The 21,755-nt window shown below is 37.6% G+C and overlaps 1 protein-coding gene across 1 annotated transcript in view; it reads right to left on the bottom strand.

The window, feature by feature from the left end:
- LOC141433734 (lachesin-like) overlaps positions 1 to 21,755 on the bottom strand; it is a 113,281-nt gene that overhangs the window by 53,781 nt on the left and 37,745 nt on the right. Inside the window, exons 7-8 of the mRNA XM_074095827.1 lie at positions 19,762 to 19,969; positions 7,303 to 7,464 (exon numbers count right to left, since the gene is read on the bottom strand). Of these exons, the coding sequence (XP_073951928.1) occupies positions 7,303 to 7,464; positions 19,762 to 19,969 (370 nt within the window). The remainder of the gene's footprint in view (positions 1 to 7,302; positions 7,465 to 19,761; positions 19,970 to 21,755) is intronic.

Below are 21,755 nucleotides of genomic sequence, written 5' to 3'. Positions count from 1 at the left end.
TTTTACGAAACCAGTTTCGAAGTTATCCGAATGCGGTGGAGCTATGAATGGCATTTCTAAATGAAGGTAAACATTTTAAGTCCATATAATAATCATATTGCCCAGACAGGCTGTGAAAGTTGTGGTTTCCCAATTTCTATTCAAAATTCTCAACTATTCAAATCTATTCCTACAAAAAAGGTAGTGTCAGTTTTCTCTTAAAGCAATATTGACTCCCTAATTTCTTTGTTGAGTACAAAATCTTAAATGAATTAGCATTTGAAAAGATAAATAACAAATGCATAGGTTTCTAGAAAGATTGCTAAACCAGTCGAGACTAGTCGTAAAATAATTCAAGATAATATCCGGTGTCTGAAGCAGAAACAAAAAACCGTAGCAGCCTAGTAGCCTAGAGGGCCATGAGTTCAAACCCGAGCTTACATTTATGATTTTTTCGCAATTCAAATAGGAAATTATATTTTAAATTTATCATGCGCTTGAGATTTCTGGTGAAGGAAGATTAACAGTAAGGAAATTTGATGCACACCTGTGAAGCAGTTTAATTGTGTTTGTGAAGTTTTCAATAAACATCGGATCGGATTGGAAGTTTCTAAAAACTTGACATTTAAACAACTGAAATTTTAGGGTTTGATTCCAAGGCATTTTTATGGAACAATTTAATAAGTGTATCCTTTGATTTCACTGACTTAAAACTTCATATTTTTGCTGCATTAGGGGTAGAAAGCTAGAGTATCTGACATTGATTTCAACTTGATATCACCATGCGTTCCTAAGAAATAGGTCTTGACAGAACAGCGAAGTGATCCAATAAATGTTCAGTTTTCAATCCTAAAAATTACCAAAAATAGATATTTTCCTTTTTTAAAATCACTTAAAATTAAATAAGCGTGGGTAGTTGAATTCATTGTCATGAAATCAAAAACATTACCCTCCTTGAGGCAGTCGGATGAAATCCTAAAGTTTCACAGCCCGATCCATCAGTACACTTGGGTTCTTCCAGACGAGAGGCAGAGGCAGCGAAATTGCATCCTATTTTCTTTCAATTGGTGCTTTAATGTGAGCGAACTATCCGGCACAGTCGGTTAGCCTGATGCATCGGCAAAGTTAGGCGCCGTATGCGCCAGCTAACGGGCTTTAATAGTTTCTTTCCATGTCTTTTTGTGCCGAGAAAATACGTGGTTGGTTTGATGATTACCAATTGCTGTTTATGAAAGTTTGTTGCACAAATCGGCCATTTGAAATCTATTGAGCTGTAATTTGCTAAAAAAACCTCATAAAAATGTGCCACATACACATGACGACTGAAACAAGATTGGACAGCGGTTTTCTCTATCGTCAACTACAACTAAGTACTTTAGCAAATAAAATAAATAAAAATTATATAATAATAGAATAGAATATTGGTAAATTATTGTATTTTGTTATCATGTACTGCAAATGATTCAATAAATTATCTTATCTTACTGCGACTGCAGTGTGGAAGGCAAGGAGAAATCATACAGCCTAGAGCACTACTGCTGGACATAAGCCTCTTCCATGGCGCACCACAACACTCTGTATTTAGCCCCTCGCATCCGTCCGCTGCCAGCGATCCTCTTAAGGTCGTCCATAACATTGTTTTTCCAAAAATGTCTACAAGACGGTTCACCACTGATCCTCAACCGATAACCGCGATCAATCTGTTAAGACTGTTGCTTGCTACCTACTTAAAGATATATGCATCTGTTATAATAATCAACTAAACGAACGAGTGCGTCCTACCTGTCATGACATATGGCGCCGAGACGTGGACGCTCACGGTTGGGCTGGTCCACAAATTTAAAGCCACTCAGCGAGCTATGAAAAGGGCTATGCTCGGAGTTTCTCGCAAGGATCGAATTCGGAAAGAGGAGATACGACAGAGAACTAAAATCATCGACATAGCTCACCGGATAAGCAAACTAAACGGGCAGTGGGCCGGCCATATCAGCCGAAGAACCGATAACCGCTAGGGTAAACGAGTTCTTGAGTGGAGACCGCAAATCGGCAAGCGTGGCGTGGGATGCCCTCAGACTAGGTAAAGCGATGATCGTCGCAAGGTAGCTGGCAGTAACTGGATGAGAGTGGCCGAGGGTCGTGCTCAGTGGCGTGCAATTGGAGAGGCCGATGTCCAGCAATGGACTGATGGTTTGATTGAGTTGATCCACTGGCGTCAAAATATTTCATACAGCCTCCCTCGACGTAACGAATGAGTCGATGATGTGTTTATTAACAACCACTGTGACAACCAACCTCTGAAACAACCAACCACCAGCGGAAATCGAGTTATAAAGAGTACTGCGATGTCGGGTTTTTCTCGCGAATTAAAAATATCGCTAAAACTTTACTTCAGAAGAATTTCAAGCCATGAAAAATATTTTATTATTAGCTGAGTCACGATTTTCGACATCTGTCTTTCGTTTACTTTAAATTTTGAATAGACGAAGACTTTCGTTGAGAATTTCGTTGATCGAATATTCTACTAATGAAGAAATAAAATGTCTAAGTCTTGCCAGAAGCGCGTTAAGGTAAGCAATTGCGGATCGCCTTAACGTAAAAAATACGCCGTGTACATAGGCCCTTAGCAAGAGTAATATTTCAATTTTCATTAGATTTTTACTCCAAATTACGAACACAAATAGCACAACCCATTAGCAAGTGGACACGTGCCCGGATCCAGCACGTGTTGCTAAATCCTAATACCTAAATGAGTTTGCTTGTATTTATAATTGTTAAATGTATGCACGTGGTAACGTAGAGGCTGGAGATGACAATGGTTTGATTTGACTAGTGTTGGTCTAGGATTCAACAATAAAATCGTTAAGCCTGGGTAAAATCAATAGGAAATTAATTGTTTTATTGAGGTATGTTTTCTAATTTCATACATTTTACTAAAATAACAAATCGAACTAAGTACTCATGAATCAATTAAACAAAAATTTAATCTTCCTCTGTGTCAATGTCAGTAGCCAACTACGTTCAAACAAACATACCGAACGGGGATTTCCCGTGCGCAGTTTTAGTGTTGCCAAACAGTATGGTAGATTTATAAATAAATAAATAAACTCTAGTATAATTGTATATATATATCTCTGTTAAGTATTAATCTTTTACGGAAACTGAAACTGAAATTTAAATTCTGTACTCTTGAAAAAAAAAACATGCTCCAAAAAAAAACGTTTTTCACTATAGAAAAAAAAACAGTTTTTTGCAACACTAGTTCGCCCACAGGCCAGACAAGAGAAATCTGCGGATGTTGGTGCAGAACCGCCTTGGTGTCGTTTCTGTCTCTTGTTAGCAAGTGCCTTGAGCCAGGCTTCATCGCAATACTTGCGACCCTCCAATACACGTCCGCGCCAATCTGTGCGTTTCTCCGCCAACTTTTCCCAGTCAAAGTGGTTAACTTTGAAGGCGGCCATATCTCGGTTAGCGCAGTCCCTAAATCTGAGCAAAGGTCTCCCGACGTTTCTTTTGGCATTAGTCACTGCACCGAGAAAGACATGACGTGGTAATCATAAGTATATAGTTATAAGTCGTAAGTGGTAGTCGTTGAGACAAGTGCATAGACTATCATCAATTTTAAAACCAAAGTCATCTCCGCAGTGGTCCTAATCCTGTGCGCAGCCGAACGCTCGACGCTTGAATATATTAAGCAATTAGACGCACCCTTTTGATGCCACTGCACCGCGCTAATGTCCTATGTTCCTTTTGTTCTCAAATGTGAAGTTACCAAAGTTTATTGGCAAAATTAAGCCGCTACGAGGCCAGTGTATGGCTCCCGGCAATTTAGGTTTTATCCTTTGTTTATTTATGAAGTAAGTTTAAGGAAACTTTGGCTGAAGTACATATTTTGCTAACGATTCCTTAACAAGCGTTTCCTTAGTAAAACAAGCTTTCTTAGGCCAAAAATGTAAAATTTAAAAATGAATAACTTAATATATTTATACAAAATAGCAGGATATTTTAGGAGGAGCCTTTAACAGAAGCAAATAATTAAAACATAGATCGCAGATAATCGTCGACCCAAACGACATTAGTTCTACAACTTTTATAAACAGTGGAGTCTTTAGGTTTTCCCTTTTTCATACAAATTATATCTCAAGTATCTCAAAGCTTGTCAATTGTATTTTGTTTCTTTTCTTTTGAACAATAAAAAGTCTACGTACATACCCACATACGAGTACATACATAAATCCGTCATGCTATAAATATCAAAAAAAAAAATAGTTCAGTTTGGCGAGTATAATCTATGTTTAAATTATTTGCTCCTGTTAAGGCCTCATTCTGTATACAGCCCTCGTGGTATGATCCTCAAACGACAAACAGCGTAGTCGATGCTTATTCATTGGAAATTAGAATAAATGAAAGATAGAAAGAAAAATTTATTTGGTTCCATCAATACTACCACCAGTAATAAGACTAAAACACTAAAACTAACAATAAAAACTAAATTACATGGTGACACGACAGGACACCAAAAAGTCTTCCACTCAGCATTGTGTTGCCACACGTAATATAGCAACGCAGGTTTTCTGTGGAGCCCACACGTTTTAATACATACGTATGCATTAGCCAGTTCCTTTGCCCCAGTCGAAAGACGGAGAAAGAGAAAAAAGAAAATTATAATATAGACAAACAAGAACAACAAATTTGTAATCTGTAAATGCAATAGAATCCCACCGATCCTACCTACCGACGATGAATAAAATTCATGGCACTTGGGCATACAATGTTGTCCCGTGTGTGAACAAGCGATCGTTTTGCAACTAATTCAGGGAGCGTATCGGCCTGTTTAACATAACAGAAAGAGCGCAGGCGTGCGGAATAGCAAACGAGGGTGGCCCAGTCACTACGATCATATTGGAAGGATAGCTTGTATTTGAAGACTAGAATGTTCTTCAGATAAAAATACAGTAACAATGGGAGTCAAAATTATTGACAATCTAAATGAAGGACACAGCATTGCAATGGTTTTAAACTGTAATAAGGAAATGGAAAGAACAGAAAGAAAGAAACGATGTCGGGACCACCAATCTGACAGAGCAACTAACTTTATGAGCTCTATCACACGGATTGCACCGGATTTAAATACAGAATTAAAATATATATATATAAAGAATATCAACAAAGAGGCTTCCAAGAAGGAGTCCCAACCAATCGCCCACAAATATTGATAATGGTAATCATAACCGCTCTTATGAGTAATTTGAGAAGCAATATGTACAGTCAAAGAAACTGAATCTCGAACAACAGTGGGATCTTTTCATAATATTTTATGCCGTCAAATCTTTACCAGATGTAGGGAAAGTCAATGAAATCAATAAAAAAAATATAGTTATATCTTGGGGCTAATTGCACCAATTGCTCTAGCCCCAAACTAAGTAAAGCTTGTACAGGTGTTAATAGCACAAGCAAAGGGTTCCACCCTGGAACGCGATTCAGTTTCCTTGAACATACGACCATGCAGCTGATTGGTAAAAAAGTAATGACACGGAATACTGAACAAGAAATTTTAAGCATTACTGTAATTAAACACAAAAAACCGGGGAAGTGAAGGTATAGTCGTTGAGTAGATATATTCATAAGCTAAAAATATCCTCCACGTTCCAAAGATACCCTTTTTAAAGTCAATAAAGTACCTTTTCCAAACGACACCCTCGTTCAATTTCATTAACGCAAATCTGTTCATGACGGATACCCACACCTTTACCCTAATCCGTTTAAACATCACAAGAAAAAAACTGGTTAAGATAATTACTAGACGAGTGGAGGGAAAGCAGAAAGCACAAAGGCAGGAAACGAGTTTAAATTTAAGAGTGATTTCCTTGTACCGCGGGAAATTAACGTGTGGTGTCGAGAGGCTCTCGTCCCTAATTGTGTGTGACCCTCCCTCGCCCCTGTCATCCCCATCTGCGATGATTATTTGGAAAGGACACTCAGCCAAAATATTTTAATTACGCGTTCGGTGAGACCGTTTGCTTCTGGATGCTGTCGATTTACGTGTTAATCTTTTGTTTGTTTTAATACGATTCGGATGACTTTAATTGGAGAAGATATTGTTGGATTTGAGTTTCAAAAGCTGTTTCCAATTTCGTTCTGTTTGTGTGTTTGAGAGGGGTTAGAATGTTTTGATTATATATTGATTAAAAGTTGTCTAAACATTTCAATTTGATGTTTTATTTGGAAAACTCCCGGACCGTAAATTATGTGTCAGGAAAATTATCTAATGATCAATTAGTAGATTGTGATTCCATCGATCCTCATTTATTAACCCTTTGCACCCCGCCACCTGAACATTTCATTTTATATTTGTAAATGATCATCCGAAAAATTTAACTGGAAAATAAAAAGTATTTCAATTCTTACAAAATAATGTATTTTTTTATGGATAAGTTTTAACGAGCACTGAGTTCTAATTAAAACACATTTTTCATTTATCAGTTGTTGTAGTAACACATTTATCAATCCAAACTGTCAGTGTAGTGGTGCCTACATTTAATACGTCAATTTCGTCAACAATGTGAGCGCTTTACAATTTTGCAGTGCACGTACTCATACCGAAAAGTCAGCATAATAATGTGGCATTTTATCTGAACGTGACGACTTGGGCGGTAGTTCCCACGCAGGCCCAGTGCGGGTTGGGAACTTAACACACCATTAAATTTCTTCGCCGGCGTGTGCAGGTAAAGATCGTGGTCAATTTCGTACATAATTTTCGAAAAACTTAGAGGTGCGAGCCCGGACTCGAAACCACGACCCTCTGCTTGAGAGGCAATACGTCAAACCAGTAGGCCACCACGATTTACGGGCTTTCTTTTTGCACCGGTAAAGTGGACAAAGAATAGTGAGGTACAAAAGTACAGTAACCTGCATTAAAATCTGCTACAAAGGAGCGTGCAAAAATATCTGACACGTCTTACCCGTCTTACCGGCCCTGGAAATAGAGACGTATGATGTTGCATTTTTTTTTATTCGACTGGATGGCAAACGATCAAGTGGTTTCTTGATGGTAAGAGATCACCACCGCCTATAAACACCGCAACACCAGGGGGATTGCAGATGTGTTGCCAACTTAGAGGCCTAAGATGGGATACCTCAAGTGTCAGTAATTTCACCGGCTGTCTTACTCTCCACGCCGAAATACAACAGTGCAAGCACTGCTGCTTCACGGCAGGATTAGCGAGCAAGATGCTGGTAGCAATCCAGGCGGACCTTGCACAAGGTCCTACCACCTGAAATGCATGCTCTGTTGGAATAATAGATATTTGAATAATAGCTGCTCACCTTTCTTCCTCTTGTCTACTGATATAGGCTGGCCATCCTCTCGTCGCCACATGATCTTGGGCGCGGGGAAGCCGTCCGCTTTGCAGACGAGGCTTATGTTCTGGTTCTCCCGTACTGCTACAGCGGATTGGGTGCTTTCCTCATCCAGAATATTTGGTGGAACTGATGACAAGAAAAAATATATTTTAATGAAAAATACTGCTTAGAGTTTGGCGTCAATAGCAGACATTCAAGTCTATAATTGTTTACATTTAGTTAAATACCTATCCGAACCAAGTATAGTGTAATTCAAACTGTTAATCATCAAACACTGCTTTAGGTATTATAATTGGTATAAGATACATCCTTAAGCTACCACCATTACTCCGCTAATCTACTTCACTAATCAGAACATCATCATCATCATCATCAGCCAGAAGACGTCCACTGCTGAATAAAGGCCTCCCCCTTAGAACGCCACAATGAACGACAACTCGCCACTTGCATCCATCGGTCTCCAGCGACTCTTACGATGTCGTCAGTCCACCTGGGAGGCCTGCCAACGCTTCGTCTTACGGTTCGTGGTCGCCACTCGAGGACTTTTCTTCCCCAACGGTTATCTGTTCTTCGAGCGATGTGGCCTTCAGCTTGCATATTTTTCCAGGTATGTCGGTGACTTTATTTCTTCGACGAATTTCCGAACAGAATACAGAATAACAGAGACAGAACACAGTTACAGAATTCCTAAATCAAGCAATATTACGAATATGTTGCCATGGAAACGACATTCGACATGTATACCAATCAGACCCACACATCGGCAGCACAGGCATATCAATTTCTAATTAACCTAAACGAAATTAAAGTCATTTCCGCGAGCAATTTGAATAATGGATGGAGGTGCCGGATATCCGCGACTGATATCGGATCTTAATCACAATGTAATGAAATGTAAACAACTGCTCTAATTGTTATTGCGTAAGTAATGTACTTATACATTACCGCGAGGTGGTGTTAGAAAGGAGAGTGTAGAATTTATAAAAAAAAATACAGAGATTTTGACCGGGTTTGATTCGCCATTAATGCCATATTTATTAAATTTAAAATCGACGCCATGGCTCCTAAAAACTTCGCTATCTCTCATAGTTTCTGACTTCTCCCTACTGGCCCATTTGGAGTGATCACCCTTTCGAAGCAACCGATCGCCACGATTGATCGAAGCGACGCCTAAAGCTACACAAATCTTTTTCGTGTTAAAAAAATCTTAGAGTTCGTTACCTAAGCGTAATGCTTATATTTAAAAACAAATGATACACGCGTAGTAGTAATCATCATCAGCTTCACTACTTTAGCACATTGTTGGGTTAGAATGACAGAAACACCCCTTTTATGACAATGCGCGAGTTGTCATTGAATCGCCTTGCGATGTTCTTTTCGTGCAATGAATAGAGAAATTGCTAGCTATAGTCGCGGCTGGGATTCAAGCCTTATTTATATTGTACGTTTACAGTATTTTTTTTAATCTATCAGTTTTCTGATTATCTTATAAATGGCACAGCCGTGGCATCGTCACATCTCTTTCAATCACAGGCAACCAGCAATACGAGTGAAAAGTGGCGCTACTTAGGGTTATTGACGCTTGTCGTATCTTAAGCTTTATCTGACGGCTCTGACGCTGCTTCCCCAGCCCCATGGCTAGCAAAGCTGGGGGCTACACTACAAAATTCGACAATTCAAAGTTCGTATCGTACCGTCCCTCTCACTTTCGTATTAAATCAGCGGGACGGTAAGATACGAAGTTCAGATTTTGTACTTCGTAGTATAGGGTGAGGAGTTGCTCCAATAACAATCGGAACGCGATACTGACTCATTATTATTCAGCGTAATTGTAACTGATATGATACACGTGACGTGACAACGAGTTAATTAATTACACGTCGGATTGAGGGGCGTGCCGCGGGACTTTGAGTGTATAGGTTTGAGTATCAATACATTTTAGAACATTTGATATTTGGAAGCTCAAATCACTATCACGGCGGTTATCTATAGCTTATCATTGGAGTTTGATTTGTCTTCTAGTATCTAAGTGACCACTCTTGTCTCTTATTTAATAAAAAGTACTTGGGCGACCGTGCTCGGGCTAAAACTCGATAATAATCGTTTTCCCAGAGATAAGACCAAGCTAGATCGATTTGTCGGTCCCGGAAACCCCCACATACCAAATTTCATCTAAATCGTTAGAGCCGTTCCCGAGATTTTGATTATATAATATATTTATATATATACAAAAAGTTGCTCGTTTAAAGGTATTAGATAATAATCATAATACCTAAATGATTTTTTTCACAAATAAGAGAAATATTTTATTACATCGCCTTTTCATACAGTCCGTCTGCTTCAGTTACGTTGCTGTTGCAATACAATCCATCTGTATAGGTAGTGCCACGAGAGTTAAAGTGAATGATTACACACACACAACTATATCATGTCTTGGTAAAGACAGCAGGATATAAACATTTACTCATTCATTTTATTGATTCTCCTTTTGTGGAATCAGTTGCTTTTATAGCTGTGTGTGTAATCATTCACTTCAACTCTCGTGGCACTTCCTATAACTACTGGCCCTTATTAAAAAGATATTTAAAGAAATAAAAAAAAACAACTTGTGATTTTCAACAGTTCAAGATAATTCTTTTTTAAGTATTAACTTTGTTAATTAACTTGTTCTCGACAAGGGCGAATGGCGGAAAAAGGGACACTTTAAACTGAGCTTTTAAAATAAATATAATGGATTTCAGTCATATACTTAAGTTTGTGTGATATTTTTATAATTATTTTATTATTAATTGCGACAGTTAGATGAACACAAGTTATTTTATAGAAATTCTTTTGCCGTTGTAAACAAAACCAAACAAATTTAATTTATTTTTCACCAATTCTTAACAATAGAACAAATCATGCAACAAAGGTATAAAGTATCAGAAAGTAACTCCGTAACGTTATGCAGAATGACCAGTAAAGGTGAAACGTAAAAAATAAAAGCGCAATTCGCTTTAATGACTTATTTGTTTGTAGTGCACGGCGGGGCGGGAACCGTTCCGGGGCACTTAGCCGTATACGGCCCGTTTGGGGAAGTTTTAAGTGTTTATACATGGGGAGGGTTTCAGGGTACCGTGGTTTTTTTGGAATAGGCTTGCATTTGTCTACGATCGCTGCGTGATAATGGGGAATGAAATAATAATGAAGGTCAAAAAAAAAATAGTAGATTATTGTCGTGGCATGGAAGTAGGCAATTGCTGGCTGAGTATGGTATTAAATGGATAAGCTTGCGAGCCCATTTAACTAATACCTACGAAGCCAGCAATTGCTATTCCAGCCGAGACTAATATAAAGCTTTTCTCAAAAATGGTGAAGGAAAAAATTAATTAGAGTAAACTTTTCCTCAAAATATATTATGACATTTAATTTAATTCCAATGAAAGTTTTATTCTTTCCCGCCTTTTTTTATTTAAAAAAGACTGCAGGTATATTTTTCCACCGAAAATACCACAACCTGTTTCAGACCGAAAAAAAAAGTTTGAGTTGTTGAGTTGAGTTGGCTGCACGACTTGTGCCAACATTTTTTTATTTTTTTTTATTCGACTGGATGGCAAACGAGAAAGTGGGTCTCCTGATGGTTAGAGATCACCACCGCCCATAAAAATCTGCAACACCAGGAGTATTGCGGATGCGTTGCCAACCTAGAGGCCTAAGACGGGATTACCTCAAGTGCCAGTAATTTCACCGGCTGTCTTACTCTCCACGCCGAAACACAACAGTGCAAGCACTGCTGCTTCACGGCAGGATTGGCGAGCAAGATGGTGGTAGCAATCCGGGCGGACCCTGCACAAGGTCCTACCATTCCTAACATTTCCATGGCCCTTTTAACTTTTTAAAGTTTGCGACTCGACAATAATAGAATTTGTATGCGACATTATTGTCGAGCTAGCGAGCCTGGAATCTTTTTTAACTTTTAAATTTTTCGCTGACCATAAACTATGCAGTTCCCCTTCTGATATGTGAAGTGTAATGTCAATTTTTACGGACATTTTGGTTAAAAAAAAATTTAGTGATTTACCGAGGATTTCATTTTAGATGGTCATTTTACTTTAGATTGATTTAGAAGTTTATTTTTTTTTTCACTGTTTGAAAGGACAGCATACCTGAATATTTGGTATTTATTTCGTCAAAAAAAAGTTTTTTTATGGTGAAATTTTAATTAATCTTTTGCCTTCTCATCAGTTCTATTTAATATATCAAGTTTCAAGTTAATAAGGCCGTCGCGAAATAAGTAAAAACGGAATTGCATTTTTTATAAGCAGGGCAAGCTAAATGTTATATAAATGCTGTATATAATTTGATACTAGTGTCTACTCAAATTAAGATTGGTTTTTGGAGTCTTTTTGTATTTTTTATTTCAACTCCAAATTTTGTTACTTTCACGGTCATCGGGGGTTTCAGTTTGTACTTTCGATATAGTATCTACTCAGTACAGAACCCACCAGTTTCCCGCTCTAGTCACTTAGCAGTTCTCCGTCTCATTTGACAGTCGCCGCACGTCGCTGTTTACGTGTTTTTAATTCACTTCCGCCATTTTATTGACGGAAAGTGTTAAATTAGCGTTAAATTCATTTCGTTTAGTGGTTTGGTTTTATGTTAACGGTACAACTAAAGTTTAGGGGTACAGCCAGCATTTTGTAGTACAGACCTGCATTAATACGTGCCACAGCAGGGACTGTAAAATTATCTGACACGTCCTAGCGGCGTAGAAATAGGGTCGTATCAGATAGAGAGTACTGGCGCCTGTACACACATGGTAGAAACTCAGGCCGGCACCACCAAAGCATTCTTCATCTATCTATATATATAAAAGGCAAAAGTGATTGACTGATGTATCAACGCACAGCCCAAACCGCTGGTTCTAAGGATTTCAAATTTAGCTCGTAGGTTCCTTTTAAGGTCTAGGGGTGCACTAAGAAAGGATTTTTCAAAATTCACCCTCTAAGGGGGTGAAATGGGGGTCCAAAGTTAGTATGGGGAAACAAGATTAGTAAGACTATTTTATTCGAAACTTCACAGGAGTATTCTAAACAACAAATAAGTTAACACGTGTTTCAGGTTTTCTGAGAATTCAACCCCTGAAAAGGGGTAATGTGGTGACAAAGTCAATCGAAAATCAATCGTTCATATTTCAACGCACAGCCCAAACCACTGGACCTAGAGACTTGAAATTTTGCACATAGATACCTTATACAATGTAGACATCCACTAAGGAAGGATTTTTGGAAATTCTAACGGTAACGGGAAAAAACGGGATTTATATATTCGATTCCGAGTGACCCTATCTCAGTAACTGTAATAACTAGACTTCAAATTTGATTCACAAGTAGGTATTACATAAATTAAAACATCGATCTCAGGATTTTTGGAAATTCCCAAGGGATAAGGAAAAAACGAGATTTATATATTCAGTTTAACTGAATTCTATGAACTATAATTACTAGACTCTTCAAATTTGGCATAGAAGTAGGTGATTATAATAGTAAAAAAACGGTCTTAAAGAATTTGGGAAATTCCCACGGGATAAGGAAAAAGCGGGATTTATATTCAGTTTAACGGGATCGATTTTTCATTTTACTGGTCCTAGAAAACTGATATTTTGCATATAGGTTCCTTGAGGAGTATAGGGGAACACTACAAAAGGATTTCCCGAAGTTCTGACGGGAACGGGAAAAATGGGATTTTTCGTTTTACTGGTCGCAGAAGGCTGCAATTTGGCATGTAAGTTGCTTGAGAAGTGAAGAAAACCATTAAGAAATAATTTTCCGAAATTCCCACGGGAAAGGGGAAAAAACAGGATCTTTCATTTTAATGGTCCTAGAAAGCTGAAATTCGGCATGTAGGTTGCTTGGGGATTGTAGAAGAGCGTTAAGAGAGGATTTTCCGAAATTCCAACGGGAACGGGAAAATACGGGATTTTTCGTTTTACTGATCGTAGAAAACTCAAATTAATTTGGCATTTAGGTTCCTTGGGGAGGAGTGTAGGGCAGCACTACAAAAGGATTTCCCGAAATTTTGACGTTAACGGGAAAAACAGGATTTATCGTTAGTATTATTGCAATTTTACATTAAACAGCATTAGTATTATTGTGGAACCATTAAGAGATAATTTGCCGAAATTGGAAAGTGTGTTCCTTGGGGAGTGTAGGGGAGCATTAACAGAGCATTTCCCGAAATTCTTATGGGAACGGGAAAAAACAGGATTTTGCGTTTTACTGGATGTAGAAAGCTAAAATTTCAAAATTCAAAAGTTTATACTGCACGTACGCTGCAAAAAGCTCTTTAACCGACTTCAAAAAAATGAGGAGGTTATGCATCCCTTTATATATATTTATTTATGTTTGTTCACCGATTTCTCGCTCAATTGTGGACCGATTTTTTAAGTAATTTTTTATTCGAAATCATATCTACTCCTGAGATAGTCCCATTGTCACCAAATCAGAATCTGATGACGGAATTTCAGGGAAATCGAGGGCAACCCTCAAATTTTGTAGGCACGCATTACGGTTTTAATATAATTATCTCGAATTATTTAAGTATTTGCGTCTGACAGACATCATCTCATGTTGGTGAGCTGATGATGGAAGGTTAAACTCCTTAACGGTTAAGAGTTAGAGCCAGAGGAAGTTTCTTTAAACATCATATACACGTATAGGAAGACCTTTAGTTGTATTCTTTCTGGTTATTCAGGTGAGCTGATGATGGAAGGTATAACTCCTTAACGGTTAGGAGGACACATTAAGTACCTACGCCAAACCAATCAACTCATTACGTAACAAAATTTATCCATACCTGTAAAACAGTATACTGTGACAGGACAGGCTGACAGACCTGAGTTTGGCACACATGTAGATAAAGTATCATAGGAGTGCACTAAGTAAGGATTTTTCGAAATTCCCATGGGAAAAGGAAATATTTAACTTTGTCTGCTTCTTGGTTGTTTGGGGAATCTCTGGAAAAACTGAGCGGATTTAAAAAAAACTATTAGTAAAAGCTTTTTAAAAATCGATACCCGAAATAATAGAAGTCTGTTTCAATTCAATCGCGGACAGTGTGGTTATCTCTTGAATTCACTTTATCCTGCGGGAACAATCCTATGCCGCGTAGGTACGAAGTCGCGGGCAAAAGAAGCACGTGGTTTTACTAAAATTACACCCCTGAGCTAAAGTTGTGAAACAGGGGTTCAAAGTTTAACGAATTATGATCATCTAGGTTGATTTTTAAATTCAAAAATTTGCAAATATAATCCTCCGAAAAATCAATTATGATACGAAAATAAAGATCATAGAAAGTAAATGATGTGTTACCCCAAATTTAACGCGAGCGAAGCCGCGGGCAACAGCTAGTTATTTATAAAACTGAATGCAATTATGTTATCAAAAAAAATTAAATGATATAACGTTTTAAACTTTCGTGATTTCCACTCAGTCAAAATACCACAAACGGGGCCTATTACGCTAATATACAATATTTACCTCGAGGTTTCGACCACAATACAGTGGCCGTGGTCACGAGTAGACAACGAAATGTAATGAAATGTTATGATTCTTTTCTGTCTTTTAATAATATTGTAAATCTATTTTAAAAAAATATATATATATACCTCGTTGAGTTTCTTGCCGGATTCTTCTCAGCAGAGGTTTTTCCGAACCGGTGGTAGATTTTTTTTGACATTCATAAGTGCTTGTTATAGCCTAAATTGAATAAAGATATTTTGACTTTGATTTTTGACTTTGTCAAATTTCCTATTTCCAGCTTTAACATTCCTTCCAAGTAGTGACAAAAAGTTCCATCCTATATAATAGGCCGAGATGAGATAATGACAGTGATGATCTGATAATGATAGTATCGTCAAGTCAGTTTGGCGTTACATTCTTGCTTGGGATTGGTTAATTTCGTTAGTCAGTTAAGAGAAGTTTCCATGCCGGCCACGCGGCCGCGTTAGGTATTCGTTTGGGATATTGCTGTCTTTATCGCTCGTGACATAAGCGCTCGCAGCCGTCCCCCCATGCCTCCCGCAATGTCGTTCGTAATTAATATCAAGATAGCTGTAGGCTTTTTAAGATTTGGGCGGTTGAATTTTGGGTTTCGTTGTCCTCATTTTATACGAGAAGTATAGCACAGAAATCAATGATATTTTACAATCAAGATATTCATTATATTTTCTATGCCTGTGGTTTATTTGATTTTTGTAAAAATGCTTAATTAGTCTGTAATGCTCGTGCAAAGTTGACATCTTTTCTTTGTCGACTTTTGAGCTCCTGTAATTCTGATATTACAAATTTATATGAAAGTCTAAAAACCACAGGCATAGATAATTACGTCTTGTCCATACTAACAAAATTTCATCTATTTCTGTTGCCTAGTTTTCAAATGAGACCGGGACTACGTTTGTATGGAGAATGGAACGAAGAAACTTCTCTTAACAATCCCAATCGTGACACAAGTGTCAAAGTTGTGAAACGATTCTAGCATCTTCTAGCCTATCAGGGAAACCCTCATTAGTAGAATTTATAACACGGATTATGTTCATCAAACATAAAACATAATTAATCAATCGCCGATTTCTTGTCCTATTTATTTACACAACATTTTTAACAACCATTTCTTGCTTTTTTCGGAAAAAGGCATTATTAAAAATAATAATAGAAACTGCCTTTTTCAATCCCCGTCCGTACTGTTCGAGATATTTACGAAACAACGGGCAAAAGAAAATGAAAACCTCTCAAAATGTAAAGAAAAGTAATTAAAAGTTCGCCCGTAATAAACCCGGGCCGAGTAAACAAAGACCGTTTGCAAAATATTTTTAAGTCTGGCGATGTGGATTCTAACAAGTTTATGTATATAATAATATGTGCTATCTTTGTTTGCCACGATTTTCTTGAGCATGTTTTAATCTTAATATTTTTTTAACCCCCGACGCAAAAAGAGGGGTGTTATAAGTTTGACCGCTATGTGTGTCTGTCTGTCTGTCTGTGGCACCGTAGCTCTTAAACGGGTGGACCGATTTCAATACGGTTTTTTTTTATTTGAAAGCAGGTTTTCTTGCAATGGTTCTTAGACATGTTTCATCAAAATTGGTTTACCCGTTTTTGAGATATATTGAACTTTGAAATGACAAAGTCAGAGGTTTCCTAATTTTTTGTTAGTTAGGTTATTCTATTTTTTTTTTTTTTTTTTTTTTGTTTAAGTGAGTGGGTGAAATAGTGACATCTATACACGAGTCCAGAATTAGGCGAACTAGGTTGAGAGTTGAAAATGTTACCAGACAGCAAAAAAAAATAAGCATAGGAATATAACCTTATGTAGACGCGGTATTAAGATGTTTGTCACTTTATTTTCATAGCTTTAGGCCTAAAAACGACGAACCTATTATTGAATTGGCGCGACTACACCTAAAGCCGAGTTTAGACTTGCAAGAAAAATCGTGCAAGTTGCATTACATTGCAGCGCTCGATTGACCACTACAAACTCGTTGGCTTTACGGCCTCGCAATGTAATGCAACTTGCACGATTTATCTTGTAAGTCTAAACTCGGCTTAGCACCAATCTGATTTAATAATAATTGTATTCTATTTTGTATTCGTAGCAACCTTTCGCACACACAGACTTGTCTATACCATACATATAATATACAATTATATCAAGAGTCTCCTCCGAAATCTATAATATCGTATGTCTTACTAGGACAAAATAAACTAAGAAATAATTATAAATTACTAGCCCTTACCAGCGACTTCGTCCGCGTAAATTTCGGTTTTCACGGTCCGATGTTTAAAAAAATCTCTCTCTCTCTCTCTCTCTCTCTCTCTCGACTCGAGTATAAAAGAACCTTTTTGTGGCATACTAACAGAATGCATTATTTATTATTCAGTTCGATTTCATTAATTGGCCATTTGAAAATCTATTGTGTAGTTATAAAAAAAATTAAAATTTACAGCATTAAGTACAGAAAAAAACAACACAATAAAAAAATAAACAACCTAAACCTGTAAACTACACTTAAACCTAAAACACCTAAGCTACAAACTAAAAACCACCGTTCCGCGTCTTACCCGGCTCAAAAGTGCCCAAACTCCAGCAGCGTTTGCCCGCTATATGGCCAGCGCTATCTGCTGAATCAGGTACGGTTTTAGCTAACATTATCTAGGAAAATAATAAAAAAAAACACAAAATTACGCAACTTATGCCTATTAAAAACACGTAGTTTTTTATTCCTATGAATTTCATTTGACAAATTATACTTCATCGATTCGTTTGCAGTCTCGCCACTTTCTAGTAATCGAAGGACATAAAAACTACTTGATTGTACACTTTACAGAATCCAATTTGATTTCTGAAAACATTGCATTGTACCCGATCCAAATCGTGGATATAATCATTTATGCAAAAGGATTTCCACACAGAAGGAGATCAGAACTTGCTGCGGTGAATCTATAAATAACTAACAGAACTACAGTAGCGTGTATTCCTATTGCTACTGCAGAAACTTTTCGTTTATTTTTTTTATTTTTTAAACGAGGGGGCAAACGAGCAGACGGGTCACCTGATGGATATAGCTTATAGTTTTTATTTATATAGCTAATAGTTTTCTAGGATATTGCGAAATCAAAAAATTGAAGCAAATGTCGCCTTACGTACGTTACGTATGTGTGTGTATTTATGTGTCGTTGTATGGTGACATTAAAATACTGTCCACATCTGGTCCTTCACTTGTGTCCGTTTTAACGACGACGTTAAAGCTCGTAGCAGGAAACCAGTCTACTTAAATAAAATAATATCTTTAGTATAATAAAATTGAATACGACACAACTTCCACTACACAACGACAGACAATTATCATTAAAATTTTTAACAAAAAAGTAAAACCGACTCCAAAAAAAATAACAAAAAATGGAACCGATCGAACCGAGTTTTGTAGTCGGTTCCATTTTTTGTTATTTTTTTGGAGTCGGTTTTACTTTTTTTTTTAATTCTTTATTTCTCACTTTTTAGTGATTTGTAGCCAAAACACATCTCACAACGATTCCATTAAGCCCAAACACGGCTTAGTTACGTTGTTTTATAACAGAGTTCCGTTGCCTACCTTCCGGCTTCAGCATCAGATCAGTTCGAAAGAATCATTAACTTAAAGCTTCTTCTTAGTTGTTTATCTAAGTTTAGTAATCATGATCGTTTATAGACGCGCGAGCTTTACTCAGCTTTGACGAGTTCCATTGGCCATCTACGGTCTTCTTCATCAGGTCCAGTTTACCAAGTGATACTTTCTGAATGTAAATGCTTGTTTTAATGCTAAAAATGCCAAAATCGCTATAGGTGGGCCTAAAAATTTTGAGGTTTGCCCTCGATTTCCCTAGGATTCCATCATCAAATCTTGACTTGGTGACAATGGGACCACCTCAAAGGAATACTCTTTCGAATAAAAAAGGAATTTTGAAAATCGATCCACAATTGACTGAGTAATCGGTGAACATACATAAAGAAAAAAAAATACAAAAATTGGAACATGGAACCTCCTCCTTTTTTGAAGTCGGTTAAAAGACGGGGAATGTCCAAGTTATGCAAACTCTTCAACAGGTCACCTTTTTTGAGCTCTGCTGATCATCGGGTTGGTGCTGACCGGGCCCTAGATTACCCCCTATCCTCTTACTTTATCCAATTCATAATATCGAATGCACGTGTTTACTCAAACCATTACCTCCCAGCCGCAGCCGGTTCCGCGCATAATATGTCGAAATCTGGACACCGACGCCTGAACTGCGCGGTGGATTTAAATTGCCCAGAAGACCATTCAAGAAGTGGAGGCACATTCCTTCCAGCGGCACGGTCTCAAGCAGAGCTCTAACCTAACGTGTGACTTCATTTAAACCTTCTATATTTTGTACTCGTACAGTTCATATTTCGTGAAACATAGATGCACAGAAAAACCTGAAAAAGAGCCCAGCGCTGGAAATCGAACCCAGGTCCTCAGCATTCCGTGCTACGTGCTATAGTATACCACTACAGGACAGGAGTACAGACACAAATTTCTCCTATGCACCACATATCTCAGCTTGTTTGTTTTCTTATTTAGTCACTTAAGCAACGACACTAGCGACATCTATGTTGTAGAGAAACTTTCAACACTTCATTGGAACTAACCACTCACCCGGACAAGAGATGTCGCTATTAAGCAATCAAATTTCATCACCTATAAATACTTTCCTTTTTTTGATACCTACGTCTTTAACAACAATAAATATTATTTTTTTTTTTTTTTTCATTTAATTATACCTACGTTCGTTAGCCTTAAAATAATTTTTATTCCTCAGAGCTCAGGAGGCGCATCTACATAAGAAACACATGATCAAACTTATCGTTATTATAAGGAATATTACTCACCAACAACCTGCAAGTATCCGACTTGGCTGATCATCGGGTTGGTGTTGACCTGGCACATGTAGTACCCTCGATCCTCCTGCTGGACCTGGCTAACGTGCAGCAGCCAGGTCATCGCGTTGTCATGGGAGACGGAGAAGCGTGCCAGCCGCGTGATGACGTGCCGGTGAATTGTCAGGATCATCTGCCGATCGATGTGGATCCATGCCACCTGGGGACAAAATTGTACATAAGAATTTTTATATACCTGTGAAAACTGCATACGTTTATTGGTTTTGAGACACAACGGACAGACCTCTTTTTTCAACCGACATTAAAAAAGGAGGAGGTTCTCAATTCGTCTGTATGTTTTTTTTTCCTTTTTTTTGTATGTTTGTTACGCGATAACTTCACCAATTGTGGGCCGAACTTCAATATTCTTTTTTTGTTCTAAAGGACATACTTCCGAGGTGGTCAATTTGACATCAAGTCAGGATCTGATGATGGGATCTTAGAAAAATCGAGGGAAACCCTCAAATTTTTAAAGCACACCTATAGTGTTCTTGGCATTTTTAACACCAAGTCAAGTATTTACATTCAGGAAGTATCATTCTGTCCCGCCCATTCATTTAGCCTGAATAATTGCGAATGGCGTCCGCGGACCGGGAGACGAGCTGTCGGTAGGCCTCCAACAAGATGGAGCGACGACCTGGTTAAAATCGCGGGATCGCGGTGGATGCGGAGAGCACAAGACCAGTCTGAGTGGAGAGCTTTGGGGGAGGCCAATGTCCAGTCCAGCAGTGGACGTCTTTCGGCTGACATGTTTATGATGGTGATGAAAAAACATTTCTGTCAAATTTTATACTTGTTCAGGATGTATATTGTCTGTTTGTTAATCATGCAGGTAAGTGTTTTGTAGGTACCTAAAGAGGTTTGATTATTTTTTGTCTACTGTTCTATTTATAGTTTTTAATGATTCACGGCTTACATTCAATATAAGCGTTACCTACGGGATAAACCGTAATTACCTTTAACTACGTTTAGGTAATAATGAAGGATAATCAGGATCAACATCCCGTAACAAATATATTTACTGTTCTATTATCTGCATGTTCAGATATATGTGGGCTTCTGTGTCCACAAAGTGTAATAACTAGAGTTATTGTTCTGCGCAACTTTAATAAATACAGATGATAGGAAAGTGGCTATTAAAGGCCGACTTTGATGAATTAAGTTGGCCATTGAAATCAGTGATATCTAAGTTGTTTTAGTAACGTTGATTTCAATAAAGAATCCATTTATTACTTCATACGAATATAATTATTTTCAGAACTATCCTGTTGCTCCTGACACCATTAGCGTAGAATTTGTTTATCGCTATCTCGCGGGAACTATGCAATTTTCCGGGATAAAAACTATCCTATGTCCATCCCAGGGACTTTATTTATTTTATTATCAGCGGGTTAGAAGTGAAAAGGTAAGAAACATACAAACACACTTACAATCTTTCGCATTTGCAATATTAGTGGGATTTACGTACAACGATAGTATTAAAAAGTAATATCGAAAACGAAAGCAAACAAAAATAACTTGAAAATTGAAAGAAAAACATGTACAGAGCAAAGGTCCTCATAATTTATATTTTAAGTAAGTAATTTTTTAAAGTGTAAAATGTAAGTTTATTTATTTTTAAAGATTAATAATTATTATCTAGACGCATCATAATTAATAAATACATCAAAATTAATAAACATATCATAAATTCGGGTAAGTAATTTACATTATTTTGTACAATTATGAGTTATCATACATAAAAAATAACTAACCTAAGATATCTTAACTAACTATAACAATGAAAATTATAAAAAGAATACCCCGTCTAAAAGATCTGCCTGTGGCAGGGTTCCCATGACGCTGGCCGCATTACCCCTTTGGACCGCAAGTGAGATCCGCTGGGATAAATACGCGCCAGCTCTTGGGTCCCCAGAAGCGTCGACCAACCGGGACGAGAGGGCCTT

The sequence above is a fragment of the Choristoneura fumiferana genome, chromosome 12 (assembly GCF_025370935.1).
Source record: "Choristoneura fumiferana chromosome 12, NRCan_CFum_1, whole genome shotgun sequence".
NCBI classification, from domain to species: Eukaryota; Metazoa; Arthropoda; class Insecta; order Lepidoptera; family Tortricidae; genus Choristoneura; species Choristoneura fumiferana.
The sequence above is the reverse complement of the archived record's forward strand: the minus strand, read 5'-3'. Positions and strand labels throughout refer to the sequence as shown.